The sequence below is a fragment of the Barbus barbus genome (genome assembly GCF_936440315.1).
Source record: "Barbus barbus genome assembly, chromosome: 15".
Classification (NCBI taxonomy): domain Eukaryota; kingdom Metazoa; phylum Chordata; class Actinopteri; order Cypriniformes; family Cyprinidae; genus Barbus; species Barbus barbus.
This window is the reverse complement of record NC_136743.1, coordinates 5,490,153-5,509,128: the sequence shown is the minus strand read 5'-3', so window position 1 is coordinate 5,509,128 and position 18,976 is coordinate 5,490,153. Positions and strand designations below refer to the sequence as shown.

Genomic DNA, 18,976 nt, shown 5'->3' with positions numbered 1-18,976 from the left:
ATATTTTAATACATTTTAAAATATAATTTGTGTGGTAAAACTGTGTCGTATTTGTTTGAACTAGAAATATTCGGTAACATCGTACATGTCTTTACTGTAATGGTTCCTCGATGAATTAAAGCATTCATTTATATTATATATGATACTAAATATATTATTAAATATGTTAAACTTATTATATAATTAATATTATATACATGCCCAAAGCTTATATAGGCTGCATTTATTTGACCAAAAATACAATAAAAATAGTACTATTGTGAAATATTGTTACAATATAAAATAACAAGTTTTATATTATTATATTATTTATATATTCTTGTTTTTGTTTTTTTTGTGCTGCAGTGCAAACAAAAACAATAAGCATGTGAATACCAAAACATTTGCAATTGGAACAATTTTCTAAGAGAAGTGTTGCATTTTCTGACAGAATTGCAAGGGTGCCGATATTTTTGGCCATGACTGTGTATGTGTATATATATAATGTAGATATATATATATATATATATATATATATTCTCCCCCTTATTTAAACAAGTCAGCCTGTTTGAAATTCAATCTAGAGAAATTTGCTAAAATTCATGCCGTTTTTAAAAATAGCTACTTAAATTATAAATGTGAGTCAAGTATACTGAAAAGGCTGTAGGTAGATTATGGAACTGGAACTTCTATTACTCTAACAATAATGTTGATAATCTCAGAAAGACCCAATATCATTTGATCAGTTTGCCAACATACTGGTGTATCACTGTATTCACGCTGTTGATACAGAAGGAAATCAAGGCTGTGGATTTCGCTCCCTGCTGCTTTGGTTTTTTAGCTAAACTTTATTTCATCAGGGAGTCTCAGTGATGTTGTTACTCTTTCTTCAAAGCGGTTACCCGCTGTGCACATGTGCAGCACTCATCTGCTCTGCCCATTTCTGAAAACAATTTGATTCTGTTTGGACCAGGGCCGCACATAATTCAAGCTTGGCAGTAATGGCATTTTCCAGCTTTAATCGCAGGAAATTGGAGATAGTGATGTAGTGTCTAATTCTGCCAGTCATTTGGCTGCTTTTTATTTGATGTGCCTCGGGAGACACGCTCACCTGGGACAGTGTGGAACGTTTACGTTTGTTTAATAAACCAGGAATAAAATTACATCGACGCGCTCCGCCTCCCTGTGTCTCGACGTTACCACAACGGCTTCTGCAAGAAAGCGGCAAACGGTTCAATATCAACGTTTTTTTATTGAATTTTTTTGTCTTATTTCCTGCTGTTTTGTTAGGGTTTTTAATAATTTTGCCTTTTATACAGTATTGAAAAAAAACAACAACATGTGCAGTGCATTCACATTTTCCCAAGGGATTCTTTTCATTTTGATCTCTACGAGGGTAAAACGGTGAAGAGACTGAAGCTGGATCCATTCATAGCTGAGATTCTCATAAGAGTGGGAGTGATCTAATTAAAAATAATCTACAACACAATTATGGATTTCTTAGTTTGCTTCCTGATTATTTTCCCGATTGTATGGTTTATGATTTCTCGGTTTGCTTTTCTTTTAAATGAAGTCCGTTACCCAGAGATCATCTTTTGTTTAAAAGGAACTTCCCAGTCCATGTGAAAAGCAGTTCAGAATCTTTTTATTTTTCCTGTCTTTGTGTCGCTTGCTAGTCTCCTTGTGCAGTCATGTGATCCACTACGCAACATATGTGTAGACTTTACGATCCTCCGGTGTCCGGGCCAAATATTCTCTTTCTATAAGTCCTTCTATGCGCTTTTTAATGACCACAGGGCTTGGCAGGAACCGCGCTCTCAACTGCTGGGTCACCTGACGGGACACAACCAAATGATCATTAGAAATATGCAGATACACTTTTTGAAAAACATCACGCCAAGAACACACGCTCACCTCTGCTACCAGTACGTTGTGCTGCATCTTCTTCCTGGACTTCATGATGCGTACAATGGCAGCCTCGATTTCATGTTTCCTGTCATCGTCTACTTTCTGCCGCGTCTCCTTGCGCTCAGGGTCCGACTCGCCTTGCTTAGCAACAACTGCAGGAGGTGAATTCAAAGAGTTTGTAAAGCGCTTTTCTAAATTTAAAAACGTCTACATTTAGATCACTTCAGATGTATTAGTACATGGACAATATCTCAATATTAAAGTTTGATTCATCTAACATTTTATAAATTCAGAATTCATCTCCAAGAAAAAAAGTGTTTTTTCAAAGGAATTGCTTTGACAAATACAGTTTTGCTGTTTAAGTTGAGGCATGAAATAGGATTAACAGAGCCAAAAGTGTAGTTATTATTCACTAAAACTACAATGATTAAAAATAATTTTCATTAATTGAAGTAAAGCTGGAATAAAATAAAGGGAGTGTCTATTTATGTTGGCAGAAGCTATTTACACTAACTCCGCCCACCAACGTGTGATTGGTCAACATTAGACTTCCAGTGGCAAAAAATGCTGCTATTTTTACTTAGTTTAAATAGAATCCATTACTATTTGCACTTAGTGGAAATAGCTGCTGCCTAAAATAAAATAGAAATGTTAGACATAACTTAAAATGACAAATGTTACCTTGGCAACTAACTGAAATAAAATAAGTTGAAGTTCTAAAATTACTAAAACCTAAATAAAAATAAATTAACACTAAATAGAAACATTTAAAAAAAATAAAAAAATATTTGAAAAGTTAAATATTTCTATTTAGCTTTTGTAATATTTAAAAGCTAAATAGAAATATTTAAAAAACATTTAAATATTTTAAAATAACAAAATTACAAAAATTTTTTTTACTAAAATTAAACAGACAAATCCCAAAATGTGTATTTGATCTATTTTAATGTATGTATGGTTTAAAAATATACATTATTATCTCTGCTTTTATGAGTAAACTACCATAAAGTCGACCTTAAAGCTAACAAAAATCCAATGTTAAACTGATTTCTTTCAGATATTCATGCCATTTCAATCTGAATCAACAGTGCCCTCTTGTGGCAGCACAATACCTGTTTGTATTTTGACTCTGTGCAGTTTGGAGGTAAACTGGTCATTGACTGTAAACACATGGCCGCTCTCGATCTCTTTACTCTTGGGCTCTTTTGTGAGAACTCTCTGGGTGGGCTTCCCGCATGCTAGAGACTGCAGGGCCCGGACCAGCTCGCGCTCAGGGATGTCTGTCTCCTGCTGGATCTCCTAAGGGGTTGAAGAAGGGTTGACATCGGTGAGATCAAACTGATTGGCGTTTTAGATCAGGAAGAGGTGGATAGGAGGCTTTACCTCAAAGGTAAACTTCTCTCTGTTGTTGAAGAGCATGAGGATGGTCATCTGGAAGGTGGACACCTGCAGAATATGCTTCCGTGTGTTTGAGCCTGTTAGCAAAGCCCCACCGACACCAACATCAGAGCCATCCTCCTACAGAGAGAAAGAGAGAGTCATTTAACCATTTATTTAATAAATAATTATAACCATTTATTACAAACAACCAACATGTGAGAAAGAGTTCAATGACAAGTTGCTTAGTCCTCAATGAAAGAAAAAAAATGCGGTGTAAAGCAACAAAATCACAAGCAATCAGAACATATTTGATGTTTAATATGCGGTTATGAGGAGGATGATATAGACCAATGATATTACACTGTGGGCGGAGCTACTCGGCACAGCATATTGTTGATTCTTGCATCCTGCCGTTTAATTTATGCATTATATATTTTAAATATTTAAATACATGAAATGTGTTTTACATTTTTAAACAAGTATAATTTTTTTTATATATTAAAAAAAGTTATGTATATAGGTATTAATGTGTTTAACTTACATGAAATGCAATTGCAAAACTACTAATTTCATCAGTATTTTAATATCTCTAAATATATTTACATTTAAAACAAAGTTTACAATTTAATTATCTTTACAATTTCTATCATTATCTTTACACATGATTATATTTTAAATATTTAAGTATATATAAAATACATACATTTCATATTTTATGATACATTTAAAATATTACAGTAGTTAGAGTAGTTCTAATATTTTGGAATTTGGTATTAAAAGTGCAAGTGTCATGAAATGCAATATTTATTTTGTTAGTTTTATATTATGTAATAAATTATTACATTTTCTTTCTTTTCTATGGGTATCTGTACCTTCTTGATGGCTCCATAGAAGGTGGCGTTGAGGTCTGCAGAACCCATGTGGTGCTGGAGTGTGAGTTGCCTGCCGCTGTGCTTAGCCAAATAAAACCTGCAGAGCATAACTCGCATGAAACCAAGCTACAAGTGAAGACACATCTGACTTACAGACACATTTCATAAGGGATTATAGTATGTCAAACTAAGATTATCGGCTTCTCCTAAATACTGTTTAACTGAAAAGAGAACAAAGTCTGGTCTTTTAATAAATTCATTTTCATTGAGTGGCACCTTCTGAAGACCTCGAAGGCATGGCGTGGGGAGGGCGGGATGTTGCATTTTGGCGTGGCTGACTGTGTGGGCCAGTAACCTGTTGTCAGAACTCTTACTGTGAGATCAACACCACAGAGTGACACCTGCAACATTAAGACAAACCACACAGTTTGCATTTGGTGTGAAAGAATTCAAATGGAGGCATCGTTTCAATGCTATTTTACTGTAAACATGGACTTGGTGTAAATAAGCCCTTAGGTTGCAGTAGTTATAGTGCGTTATGTGTGTGTGTCTATGTCTGCACCTGTGATGTCTGCAGGTGGTGGCGGAATTCATCCATAGTGGTATTAGAGATGCTCATGTCCCTAAACATGCCCTCCAGTTTAGAGGTGAACTGACAACCGCACTCCGTCTGACAGAGAGAGAGAGAGAAAGAACAAAACATTAGACATACAGAGGAATAAAGTGAATGAGAGTAATGAAGGATATGATGTTCACCTTTAGTTTGGAGATCATATTTTTCTCGGAGTCATCTGAAACGCTCTTATTGGTTAAGAGTCTTCTGGCCAGGTGCTGTTTGTAGTAACGCTCAAACACGTCCTTCTCCTGCATGAACCTGAACAGCACCATGGCCTTGTCCAGGATGGACTCCACCTCCTGTTCTGTCAGCTGATTGCAAACACAACTAAGAGATTAGTAATAAATAACTTTGTTTCGGTATTATTTCTATACTATTATAGCATTTATGGTAACACTTTACAATAAGCTCCCATTAGTTAGCATTAGTTAACACATTAGCAAACATTAACTAACAATGATCAACATTTGTTATAGTATTTATTCATCTTCGTTAACATTAGTTAAACTGTTTATTGCTAATTCATGTTAGCTCAGGCCCATTAAGTGATATTAAAAAGACACAACCTTTGATTTTTTTTTTTTTATAATGCATTAGTAGATATGTAGAAGTATTTTTTGGTTCATGTAAACTAATGTTAACAAATGGAACGTTATTGTAAAGTTTTACCGTAAAATTCGTTTACAGTAAGATTTTTCAATTAGCTTTGATTTTCTCATTTTTAGTTTTCTTTTTTTTTCTTTTTCTAAATTCTAAGACTTTTGTTGTGTGCTTTTGTCCTTTTTTGGCAAATATTTTAAATTTTATTTCAGTTTTAGTTTCAGTAATTTTAGAACTTTAACATGAACTTACTTTATTTCAGTTTGTTATCAAGCCAACATTTTCCATTTTCATTTAAAGTTCTTTAAGTCTATATTTTTAATCAAATATTTTTATTTTATTTCAGCTTTATTTCAATTAATAAAAATGATTTTTAATAGTTTTAGTGAAGTGTTGTTTGTTTATGTGGGTGTTCATTCATCCATTAATCCATAACTAAATTATATAACAACTCATATGCATATCTTTTCACTTTCACTGGACAGAAATGTCCACTGAGCACAATAGTGTTTTTTGTGGCAATACTGAAGACAGAATTGACCAAATTTGTAGGCAGAGTTTTCATGTTACGAGCTAAAGATGGTCTACGGCTAATCTCTTACCCCCTTTACTCCTTTCTTGAGTTTGTCGTCGATGAAGAGTGAGAGGTACTCGGGTGATCTGGAGTTGAGGTTGAGGAAATACTCAAAGTCTCCAGCTATGGTCTGTTTGAAGAGCCTGTCGTTGTTGAAGGACTCCTGCAGGAACCGGTCGAAGCGCGACTTCAAGTCCAACAAACCCTAAATGATACAGGAGAAAAAGAGCATCCTTAATACTTCTGACAAACCTACAGCTTGTTGAGGTTGCTCTATTTGCACATTTTTACAAGTCTGAACTCCTAAACCTTAGCAGATTTGTTCCTTTGTTTTTTTCAGGATCTGACTCACCCAGTCCTGTTATTTTGAATTAATTGTCTGTGCTGTTCCTTCTTTTACTACTTCAAGTCCTCGTGTTGGTGAATGTGTACCTGAATGTAGTCAACTGGGTTCTTGCCCTCTCCTTCCTCCGACACCAGAGCTTTACCCTGCTCTCTGAGGTACCAGCTCATGCACTCACACATCGTCTTCAATCCGTTAGGAACCCGACCAAACAGTTTATACATGCACGCCAGGTCTGACAAAGAATGTGAAAAAAGATGAGAGAAACTGAATGAAATACAAAGCAAGAGAGGAAATCAGAAAGCCTAATTACTGACACTTAGGGTGTATTCACACCGGCCTTGTTTGGTTCGATTGGATCAAACTCAACTTCGTTTCCTCTCTTGGTGAGGATCTTTTGGGCAGGTGTGAATACAGCAATCGCACTCGGGTGCGGATCAAACAACCGTACCGAGACACAGCTAAAGAGGTGGTCTCGGTTCGCTTCCAAACGAACTCTGGTACGGTTTGTTTAAGGTGTGAATATGACCCGACCTCGATCCGACCCAATTGCAGAAATCACACTCAGAAACAGACAGCTTGCACATGTAGTGTTGTTTCTTGCGTTTAAACCACAATGCTTAAAAATGCATGCAAATGATGAGTTTTCGTGACCATGGCGCACACCTATGCTAGCGAGATGCTAAATAGGCTAAAGCTTGCCGCAAAAGTTGCCATGTACTGTATATTTTGGGAGGAAATAGTAAGGAAATTTTTTAATTATCTATTCATAAACTAGTGTTTTCTGAGTCAGTGTCGCAAAGATGAAATTGATGATCCTAACTCGCTATCTCATCATTGAACGCGCCTTTAGAAAGAAATGCATCTTGGATTACATAATGAAAGAGTTTTTGTGTTGGATTTGAATTATTTCATTTTTTAGTCATTTAAAGCTTTCTATAGATATATTCATCATGTCTGTAAGGAAAATATTAGCTGATTTTCGGTTCATTTTTGTGAAGCGCTCCTGCTCAAGACCGACGCTGCAAGCGCGTCCTGTCTGTTTTATTCATTTTGCAAAAACACGTTTTGTTGATATTCTGAATGCACACAAATAAAAATAAGACCCTTTACAGTTCCGAACGATGCATTACTCTTACCTTTATGAGCAAAAATGACAGCGTATTTAATTTGTTTCCACTGATGTCCTGAAGCGTGCTTCAGCTTCCACTCTCCGCACAAACGATTGGATATGTAAGGGATAATCAATGCATTAAAGCATTTTAAATGCACGACGTGGAGGCAAAGAACCGCCTGACGCAAAGTGCATTTAAAATCCTTTAATGAACGGCTAGCCGTTGATTTTCCCGCTTATTCCATGGTCATTTGCCAAGTTATAGACAAGTTAAAACTAGTATTGCTCTTTGAAGCGCAATATTTGACCGAATGGGTAAAAATTTTCGTCAGTTACGGCACGTTAACTCTAGCATTCTTCCTGCTTCAAATCATACAGAGATGAAATAGTGCGGTAAGATTACATTTATTTGAATGAATTATAGCATGTATTTATTAATTATTGATCGATTGTTTGAGAGAGAGAGAGAGAAAGAGATGACAGTTGTGTGTACCTGATTGCTGCGTCTGCGCATCTCTCTGTACAATTACTTCAAAAACAGCAATTTTATCACCTCGTTGCTGGGGAATATAATGTAGCGATCTAGTATCTAGGCTATTTTATTAATAAAAATCGCGGGGAAGCGTTGACAGCAAGTGTTTGTGTGTGTGCAGCACAATCAGCGATCTTCGAACTCACTCTCTGTGTGCGCGCGAGTGATAAGTGTGGGTTTGTGCACATCAATTAAAGTAATGCATTAATATGGAACGGTGATTAGACTGACTTGGAAATACCTGCGCATTACACAGTTTTACTGCATACCTGCCAGCCAATCAGAATCCAGTATTCAAACAGACATTCAGTGTGCCTAATAGCGCACATTTATCAAGATTAGTTGTTTAAACTAACATTGTGACATGCTTTAAGTATTTTATATCTATAGATTTTATTTTAGGCAAATCGTTATTACAACATCGTATGACATTGCCTCATATGATGCTCATTAGTTTCTTCATATTGCGTTAGTATCTGAAAATGCCAAATCAGTAAAAGAATAAAAATTGCACTACGAAAGATCTCCATGATTAGCCTATTTTCGCACTTCCTGTTTGATCTGCAAGAGAATTTCTGTCCAATGAATGGATGACCTTAGCACACGTGCAATTTATTTTTTTACAATTTCTGGTTCACTTGCAAAAAGGACAAAAAACAACAACATTGTATTTGGTCCGGACCAAAGCAAGTGAACTAGCGGACTTTCCTGGTGTGAATACACCCTTAGAGATAGATGACAGATCAAAACATAAACAGCTGCTCACCTTCTGTCTTTCCATTCTTGAGCATGTGGACCAGTCCCGAGTTCTCCATCTCTACGATGGTCTTCATGTGTTTGGAGATGAGCTCTCTCTCCACCACCTTCACAATGGGCTCCTCTGTCGATTTATCCAGGCAGTGCATCACTCGTTCAATCTCCTCGTTTATCCGAGCCTCCACTTTCTTGATGTAGACGCTGGCACTATTCTCCGCTAGGAACTTCTGACTTTCCATCTGCAAAGACACACACAAACACAAAAACAGAGACATTATAAATAACACACTGGTCAACACAGCTAATCAAACATAAATGTGCAATTTTTTTTTTTCAGACATGTAGTGAATTTGTTCTTCTTAGTCTTTTTTTACTGGGAAAAAAATCTTGGTAGATCTGGAAATCTTTTGTTATATCCAAAATGATAAGCAAACAGAGATAAAGCAGCATGAAAGCAGCTCCCACCTGGAAGAACTCAGCAGACATGTCTAAAAATGGGATTTCAAAATCCTCCTCGTAGACGGACCGACCTTCTAACCCCAAAACCATCAGCATCTGACAGGCATTCCTGATGGCCCCTCTGCCATAAAACACGACAGCACAAACAAGATAAAAATCCATTCCTCTACAACAGTGTATATGTCAATACACTTACAGCTCCTAGCTTTCATTCTTTAACTAAAACACTCTGAAGAGAGATGGAATGACAGAACGCACACACCTGTCCACCACCTCTCCCCTGCGCTCTCGAGCGATCATGTCCAGTAGAGTTTGTCTGAGATGATCTCTGATGCAGCCATATCGCACAACCTGATCTCTGAAGATGATCAAGCCCAGATTGTAGACATTCTCCACATTATTCTGTTGAACATACACACGGTCCTAGATAGACAAAGAAAGAATTTTTTTTCATGCAGATTCAAATCCAGGCTTTGTTGTATCCCAATTCCTTTCCCAAGTCACATTTCCAAATAAATTGTGTAATTTATCACAAAAAAACAGAAACAAGGTTCTATCATATCTATTATTTATTGGATTTTCAATTTTTTGGGATTAATTTAGCGATCTCCTTGCTACGTTTCTGAGCCTTGATCGTTTAAGGATCCTTGCTGTCTATGGGAGGGTCAGAGAGCTCTCAGAATTCATCAAAAATATCTTAATTTGTGTTCCAAAGAGAGTGTGAGTTTTTTTTTATGTGTTTGTGAACTATCCCTTTAAAACACCTGTGAAGTTACAATTCAATATTTATAATAGTTACATCCCACCAAAGGAAGTCTAAACAACTTACCATGTACATCAAAATGTCTCTAATCATGACCATGGCGGTCTGATGATCATTCCACGCTTGGTTTAGCGTCTGCAGGAAATTGTTATTTAACGAGTGAAGCACGTCTTCTCGTACCTGAAGACAGGGGGGGGAAAAAATGAAAGCTGTTATGAGAGCAGCTCAAGCACATGGGTTTCATCCACCTGAGTGTACAATGACATCACCCTGTGAACAACTCCACTGGGACGGGCAGGTTTCCGCCATCTGCTTCGTCTCCAGAACTGACATCATTAACAGCCAGCACCAGAGATAAAACCCCAGGGTCTTCATTAAGCTATACATAAATATATATGTAGTGAAGATGTGAGACAGTGTCCTTCAGATCTTCTCAATTCAATCTGTTCAATTTAAATTCACATCACACACCATCAAATTCATTAAGCAGATCTTTTTAAGCAGTAAGCCGAGGTGAAATCTCTGTAACACACAGTCTCTTGTGGCTCACTGCTTATTGAACTACATTTAAAGTCTGACTGACTTAAACACTCAAAAGTTGAATGCAGATCTCTAGGACCTCATATGTTTTCTCTAAAGCCTTACAGGAAAGATCTCAGAGTGAGACAGGAGCTCATACTTTGTTGATGAGGTGTTCGGTGACCACCTCTCTGAGGCCCGTGTAGAGCTTCTCCCCATGTTTGTGCAGCACCATGGTGTAGGCGTTCCTGTAGAGCTCCTCGAAGCTCAGCCCACTGTTGTTCTTCCGCTGGATCTCCTGAATGGCGTTCTTCAGAAGATCCCAGATGTTATTCACATACTTCTCATCCATGGTCATCTACAAAAACACACAAATCACCAAATTAATAAAACATAGAAACACTTATGACACTAAGATACAAAAAGTTCCAGGAGAGATGCGCCTTAACAGCATTGACCAATATTGTTTTTTTTATTTAAATTATCATTCTAATTGGACTATAAATTTAAATATATATTTTTCAATTAAAGCTGCATACTCTTTCTGGCTGCAAAAGTACTAAAAACTAACTGTAAATCTTTCATAGTATTACACTTAAATATTATAATGTTGCTTTATCATTTAAATGTACATATGATTTAAATTTACATTTTATAATATTTTGATGTCTGGTTTTAGCTTGCAAAATGTGTGTAAATATTAGCCAAAACACAGCATAGATTTATAAAGTTGGCAAAACACTGATATGACATTGGCGTAACATTAATTAACTAGATGTAATGGCCAAAACTTTTATAGTATCGGCAAGTACGTTTTAGTCATAAAATTAAATAATATACACTGTACACTATCATTCAAAAGTTTGAGTTTTGGTAAGATTTTTTTGTCTGTATTTGATCAAAACATTTATTTGATTAAAAAAAATTTGTTTGTGAATATATTTTTGAAATGTAAATGTCATTTCTGTGATGGATGAATTTTCAGCATCATTACTCCAGTATTCAGTGTCACATGATCCATCAGAAATGATTCTAATATGTTGATGTGCTGCTCAAGAAACAGTTATTATTTTTTTAAACAATGATGAAATGTATGCAAAATATTTGTGGAAACCTTTGTGGAATTTTTGATGAATAGAAAGTTTAAAAGAACAGCATTTATTTGAAATAGACTTAGTCGGTGTCGCGTCATAGCTGTGTGGGCGGAGTCGGCGTCAAACAATCCTTTTCCCCTCATCGGAAAAGCATGGTGTTGACCCAGAATGGTCTACATAAAATCATTTCTACCGCTCGACAGAGCAAGATACGTCAAAAAACTGAGCCGTATTGGGTCGGACTGTCCGTACGGTATCTGTGACTGGCCAAATGACCCAACGGAATGGCCAGAGCTGTCGTTTCCCGACACTTTTTGTTACCTGATTGAGTCTCCAGGCAAGAAACAGCTTACTAACAAGCCTATATGTGATGGTTTGTGAAAGTAATCATTTGTCGTTTTGTTTAATTTTAATAAAGTGATAAAGACTAGAGTAAACGCCTGCCATACTTTTTTTATTGATATATTAAAAATTATTTTAACATTGACAAAACATAGGTAAAATTAAAGGTCTGAAGTGCCTTGAAATGCACAGCATTATGTGGTGTGTGCTAAATATATAGCCTAATCATTTTTACAAATACACGCCGTAAAATAAAAAGATATAAAATAACGAAAACATCCCTTACGAAAATTAACCGTGGTTACAACAAAAAAACATGGTTACTATAGGTAAACCATGGTAAAAACAAATTAAACATGTTTTGCTACACTAACCATAGTTTAACCATGGTATTTGTAGTAAAACTGTGTAATAAAAACACGGTTAGCCTACTATAGCCTTCTATTACTATAGTAATACCACTGTTCATTTTCGTAAGGGATTGTGTATAATAATATGAAAGAAATGTTTTAATAGATTATGACATTTACATCACAAAATATCAGGGAATGACATTTATTTGACGTGAAGGAGGGTTGCTGTAAGCCCCATCAGAACTGGGCTGCGGCAGGCGGGACGGGACTAATGACAGGTCATTGACGGTTAAAAAGTGTAGCCTATCTGGAGTGCATATAAATATGAATATTAAGCTTGATATGTTTCATACGTTGAATATCCATAATAACTGCTGTCGGAGTTCTGATGTTGTGTACTACCCGCTCAGATTGTATATATCTTCAGATCGGGTTTTTTGTTTTGTTTGTTTTTTTCAACTTATTAGAGGTACAGAACGCCACACAGCAACTTTTTGGCATTGCACCAAGCAATAATTAATCGAAATCATAACTAAGAGTAAAGATCAAGCACCTAATACAGTCTCCGCGCATTAATTCGAATGGTTTGTTTTCCCCCACGGCCTCAACAGATATGACGTTTTTTGTGGGCGTTCCCAGCAATGCCGACCAAGTCTATATAAATCTTTTGTAAAACCATACATTTCATTACTGTTACTTTTGGGCAATTTAATGCGTATCTACTGAAAAAACTCTTACTGACCCCATCCTTTTGAACTGTATTGTATATCACCTCAAGTTTTTAGACCCTGAGACTCACTTTGCTCTCTGCACACATCACAACCTTATACAACGACCGTATTGACTTTATTCAGCACAGGAAACTGTAGGCTGGGTTCCGGGCTCGTTAAAAGTAAAACAACTTACTTACAACGTTCTAATGTGCATTTAATGTGCCAACAGGACTGCAGATCACTTGCTCATATGCTCAACCCTTGGCAGATACTGGGCCAACAAAATCAATCTTCCTTTACGACCAAACCTTCAGCCCAACTCCAGAGCTCTTGATAAGCTTGACTCAGCAGAGCTAATCGCGCAAAGAACAGGTCTGATGGCTAATCAAATGTGTGAATTACATTTTTAAAAAGATGTGACTAATTATTCAAGTCAAAACAACACTTCAGCACAGCTAATTTAATTATAATGCTTGTCACGGTGTTAGTAACACAGCTCCTGTGATAAATTAACACACAATCTCTGAATCTACAGAGAACGCCTCGCTCTCACCTGTCTGTCTCTCTCTGGCTGCTAAGCCTTAAGACAGACAGGTCTTGAGACTCATATACCTGTGCAGTCTAGTCTGTGGATTAAAGCCATTTGGATGGGTAAAATCGGTATGGGTGTGAATGTGAACGTCTACTTCTCACTTTGCTGAAAGGCTACCTAAATCACACTTGGTTTGGCAATCACTGGATCCTGCAGAAGAACGCTGACTTTCAAAAAAGTTAAGCTAACACAAAAAGGAACCAGTTTTTCCATGAACAGGAATCCCTGAAGCAAAACGTGTTCATGTGTGTCAAGCAAGTAAGTGGGTTTCCAAACTGGGTTTTTGTAGGCTCAGGTCATGTCCATGCAAAGTCACTAATGAAGAAAGTCCAGCGAGACAGTCTTTGAACAGACATACCTTTATTTACCCTTAACCCTGATATGAGCACATTTAACATTTGCCAGACACATTTACACAGTGTACATTTTATCAGCTCATGCATTCACTGTGAATTGAACACAGGGTCGCTCCACTTTTTAAGCTACAGGAACACTAAAACCACTTCTATTCTTTTAAGTCTGCAACTTCAGTTAAAAAACGAGTTAGAAAACTCATTAATCTTACATTAATGCTCAAAATTTCACGGTTGATAAGATTTTTCAATGTTTTTAGAAGACGTCTCTTATGCTTACCAAGGCTTGATTTTGTGAACAAAGATACAGTAAAAACAGTAATATTTGTGAACTATAGAACCATTTTAACTAATATATTTTTATTTATTCCCATGTTGACAAAGCTGAATTATCGACCGTTACTCCAGTCTTAAGTGTAAGAAATCATTCTAATATGCTGCTGATTGGTGCTCAAGAAAAATTTCTTATTATTATCAATGTTGAAATCAGTTGTGCTACTTAACATTTTTGTGGAAACCATGATACACTTTTTTCAAGATTTAAGTGTTTTTAACAAAGTAAAAGAAACATGTAACTTAACTTAACTGTTATTTTTGATCGATTTATTGCATCCTTGCTTAATAAAAGTACTACTTTCTTTTTTTCTTTTTGTTTTAATGGCAGAATAGCAGTGTTTCTGTAAAATGATGAATCCTGGAACAGTGACCCAATGGGACCGAAGGTCAGGTCAACAAGTGAAAAAACTCATCCAGGTCACAAAATTACTATCTGTCTGATCTTTAATAATGAACTGCATGTTCATGTTTCAAGGCACAATGAAAAGCTAAAGAAAACTTGACAAACAGTTTGAATGCAGATGAGAGCTGAGAGCATGTGGGGTGTATCAGATGAGAACACAGGCCACTTATTGAGAGGGTAATATGACGAAGAAGTTAAGGCAGTTGTGAGATTTCTAATGAATTCCTCTGACGGGCGAGACATGTCCAATCCAAAGTAAATGCAGTGTCTGAACGAGAGCGATATCTTATCTTATAACCACTTATCTGAACCAAAACGTCATTTACTGAGTCCTGTGGACACGCTGACAGGTGTCAGGGGGTTTCTAGATCTCAAGAGAAGAATATTTCTAATGCGCTAACAGAAAATAACCACATGGATACATTTTCACTTCTCTGCATATTATCAAGTTATTCTGACCTAGTTCATTCCATCAGAGCATCACCAACAGTCCTGCTATGCACATAATTTGTTCTGAGTGAGTGGAACTAATAAAAGAACAGAAAATTGCAGAATGTTGCAGAGAGATGCACGTCATACTGATGCAAAGTGTGCTGCAGTGACAGTGAAAGACAAAAACACAGCTGCTGAGGACCTCAATCATCAGTGTGATAATCTACACAACACTAAGCAACACCCATGACACCTGACAACCGACTATACCAGAGGTTTTCAAAATGGGGTCCGGGGAACAACAGGGGGCAACAAGAGAGTGCTGGGGGTTTGTAAAAAGCTTTAGAAAAACAAACAAAAAAAAATACTAAAATAAATAATAAAAAATTATAAATTAGATATATTTGAATAAACAATTATTTACATAAATAATTACTAAAAGTTTTAGAGAGAAATGTAAAAATAAATAAAAGATAAATAACAAAATAATAAAAATAAAATGTTATTAAAATAAATAAAAATTCAATTTACATTAATCAATAAAAAATGACATTAACATAATACAGTTTTGGAGAAAAAATCGACTAAAATAAAATGATAAAAACAATTACAATAAATAAATAAATTAGACTTACATGAAAAAAATACATTCACATAAATAAAAAAAATAATAATAATGTAAGTAAATAACACATCTATCAGTAAATACTGAGAAAAACACCATGAAATATAAACTAAATACTTTCCAAACAATATTCATTCAGTCTTTATACATGAAAATGTATAACTGCATTTCAGATTTTAGAAAGGGGTGCTTCACACAAAGATGATCATATTTGGGGGTCCTGGCATCTAAAAGACTGAAAACCACTGATCTACACAACATCAGCCTGAGTGTCAACAAAACACACAACACCAACCAATGACAAGAAACTAAATTAACCAGACAACACAACCTATGCACAATGACAATAACAATAACACAATTAACCATCAACACCACAGACAACACTCAGTTACAACAAAAACACACAACATCAACAATATGAGTGGCAACAAAACACCAACGGGCCAGACTGACAACATAAGACCCAAAACCAGACCAAAACACTGAAAGAAATCCAGCAGATCAAAAAGAAAGACTCCGCGGTCTCTGCAGGAGCTACAATGCTGTACATATTTACAGCTTCACGGTCAAAAACATAAAGCCTCTGTCCGTAAGAATCATTGAGTTTTGAACACTTTCTACACTGGCTGTTTCAACACTTCAAATCACTCATCTTTCTAATAACGGTGACATATCAACATCTTTAAATCCTTGGCGCTATTATTATCAAGATTAAACGCATTTCCTAGTCTGTAGTCTCTGCAAATCTCTCAAAATCAGCCTCAAAACATCTAAACCCGCTTTGGCCTGCTGCTTTGCCCGATCCCCGGCTCTTGAGTTCTAGCCGCGACCGCCTGAGGCGCGCTCATCTCGGCTGATACTCACGGGAAAGGCGCGGATCCGCATCTTGGTATCCTTCTTGGTGCCGGGTTTAAGGTTGGACATGTTTGGGTTAGGGAGTGATGCCATTACCAGATGTTAGGGTGGGTGTGTTGAGGGGAAACACGGACAAATATCGCCCTCTTTCCCCCCCAGGTTTGAGTCCCTGTAGCTTACTCTCTCCCTCTGTCTCTACAGCGATGGCGGACGACTGGATAACATCTCGCGAGAGTGATGATTGTGGTAACAGTAATGCACCCAATATCGCGAGAACACTTCCAGCTGGGGCTGACATGTGGTGAACAGCAGTCTGGCGCTGAGGAAAGAACAACTTTCATGGATTCACCGGTATCGTAGTTTAAAACAGTGTCATGAAGTTTGATAATGACATCTAAAACCCATTATATGGGAGTCTTTCTTAAACCTTGTTTCCTAACTAGTATTGTTTGTATTTAACCTTTATATTTAGTTATTTAGAAGACGCTTTTATCCGTAGCGTCTTACAAATGAGAAACCTCTACAAGCAATAACTGGTGGGTTAATGTCGATATTAACAGGATATTCCTTGTTTTGAATCAGATATAATAAGACAAAAATAAGTAGCACGTTATTATATAGATTTACAGAAGGCATACAGTGGCCCAAAACGTTTTGGGACACTTAATTAACCAGCACTTAAAATATATCAATATATTTGCATGATATTAGCTGAATATCAAACCTAGTTGCCTTTATTTTAATGAAATGGAGCACAAACACATTTTAAGCAAAACATTTTACACATTTATGCCAAATTGACACTGCAAAGGCGGCACAGAACCACTTCTGAAGTGGCATTTTGGTGTCATTGTACAGGCTGTTTAATGCTGCTCAGATGTGGCATAAATGCATTTACACAGCAGTTACCTTAGTATACTTTGATACTAGGAGCTGAGTTGTGTCAGAACAGGTATAATATAAGTCTGGATTTTTTTAGTGAATTTTGAGCTGGCTCAGAGCCACCTTAATCTGGCTGTGTAAAATACCTTTAGATATATTTGTTGTATACTTTTAATACTCTTTTTGGTCAAACATCACAAAAAAATCACCTTTCGACAAGTTTGTTAAAAGTAAATTGACAAATTGCTAAGAAAAGTGCTATTTCTAAGAAGTTCTAGTTCTAGTGATGCCAAATTTACACCGCAAAGGTGGCACAGAAGCGCTTCTAATGTGGCATTTAGGTGTTTTTAAACAGACAGTGCTGCTTAGAGGTGGCAAAAATGCAATTACCCACAAATTACAACTGTATACTTTGATACTAAGGTGGGTTTAAACAGACACATAATTTAGTCGGGCTTTGATGCAGCATTGCATCTTTACGCTGAATTTGGAGCAGACACAGAGCCGCCTTAACTTGGCTGTGTAAAGATGCCTTAAGTTTGATATTTTACATAATGCGATAAAATTCATACATTTGAACTGTTGGTTGTCTGGGAGGCAATGCACTTGATACCACATTGACTATAGGTTGGTTTGGCACATTCAGTCATGTTTTACAAATGTAACACAATAGGAACATTGTACACAGTTAGAGTATTCTGGAGAAATGTTTTATATAAAATGGATAATAAAGAACAAACCACTGAAGTGTAGTACAAAGTAAAATAAACAGTCTTCACCCTGCAGGTCCTGCCCGCACCAGCTGTATCCGATTGGACATGGACACAGACGTAGGAAGTTGGATTGTGAGTAGTGAATTGAAACAATGCTGGACAGAATCCATAAGTGTGTTTTGGGTGCTTATGCAGTTCAGTCTGTGTGTGTGGGAAAAATTATAGGCTATTTTTTAAAACCCTTTTAATTTACATTGATTGTACTGTGCACCCTGTTGTTTTTGCCTGGTTTCCCCTTGAAGCTACTGTTGTTGTTTCGGGTTGAGGTGTTAGTTAGGCCAGCAGGGGGTATTCATCCTGTGATCTGCATGGGATGCTGTGCCCCTGTATAGAATTGGAAACACTTTTACTGTAATAAGACAACGTCCTTTAGATGAGCCATTAAAGCGAGGTTGCCGTGTTCAGTAAAAATCCCTCTTGGAAAGAATGGCCAAATTTGCCTGCTGGCAAACACGGCTTCCTAAACATTGGCTCCTGTCCACTAATAGCTGGTGTGTGGTGGGCTTTCTGGTGCATTATGGCTACATCTGGTGCATTGAAAGGATCTGATCTCACACTGCTCTGACGGTTTAGGAAACGAAGGTGACGTTTACCTCAGTGGCAGTTTGTGTGCTAAATCTGAAGGCTTGATTTTATTGAATATTTGCATCCTTTGTCTGTTGTTTTGCTTATTTAATGATCCTTGTAAGAGAGAGCTCTGCTTATGAAAATACTTTGAAACATTTGATATTTGTTGCTTAGTAATGCATCTCTTTAGTATAGTTAATCAGCTGCAGTTTATCTGCTGTTATTGCTAGTCTAATAA

General features: G+C 36.6%; 2 protein-coding genes across 9 annotated transcripts in view; one reads left to right on the top strand and one right to left on the bottom strand.

The window, feature by feature from the left end:
- Window positions 1-1,213: 1,213 nt before the first annotated feature.
- On the bottom strand, window positions 1,214-16,752 carry cul3a (cullin 3a). Its single transcript, XM_079435354.1, has 16 exons — window positions 16,526-16,752; window positions 10,576-10,773; window positions 9,963-10,076; window positions 9,396-9,556; window positions 9,140-9,254; window positions 8,685-8,913; window positions 6,362-6,507; window positions 5,958-6,134; window positions 4,896-5,066; window positions 4,702-4,809; window positions 4,416-4,540; window positions 4,140-4,236; window positions 3,271-3,405; window positions 3,000-3,186; window positions 1,894-2,039; window positions 1,214-1,812 (listed from the first exon to the last, which is right to left on the bottom strand). Exons 1-16 carry the CDS (start codon window positions 16,607-16,609, stop codon window positions 1,681-1,683), a joined length of 2,325 nt encoding a protein of 774 aa, XP_079291480.1. The 5' UTR covers window positions 16,610-16,752; the 3' UTR covers window positions 1,214-1,680.
- Window positions 16,753-16,816: 64 nt separating this feature from the next.
- Window positions 16,817-18,976, top strand: part of LOC306881030 (muscleblind-like protein 1) — a 68,749-nt gene continuing 66,589 nt past the window's right edge. For all 8 annotated transcript variants that reach the window (XM_079434906.1, XM_079434886.1, XM_079434900.1 and 5 more), the window contains exon 1: window positions 16,817-16,867. The gene's annotated coding sequence lies outside the window, so the exon portion shown is untranslated. The remainder of the gene's footprint in view (window positions 16,868-18,976) is intronic.

Coding starts and splice junctions, on each gene's coding strand:
- cul3a (XM_079435354.1), bottom strand. CDS start 16,609: ATGGCATCACTCCCTAACCCAAACATGTCCAACCTTAAACCCGGCACC. Junction 6,135..6,361: donor ACCCAGTTGACTACATTCAG/GTACACATTCAC, acceptor TGTATCATTTAG/GGTTTGTTGGACTTGAAGTC. Junction 4,810..4,895: donor ATATGATCTCCAAACTAAAG/GTGAACATCATA, acceptor TCTCTCTGTCAG/ACGGAGTGCGGTTGTCAGTT.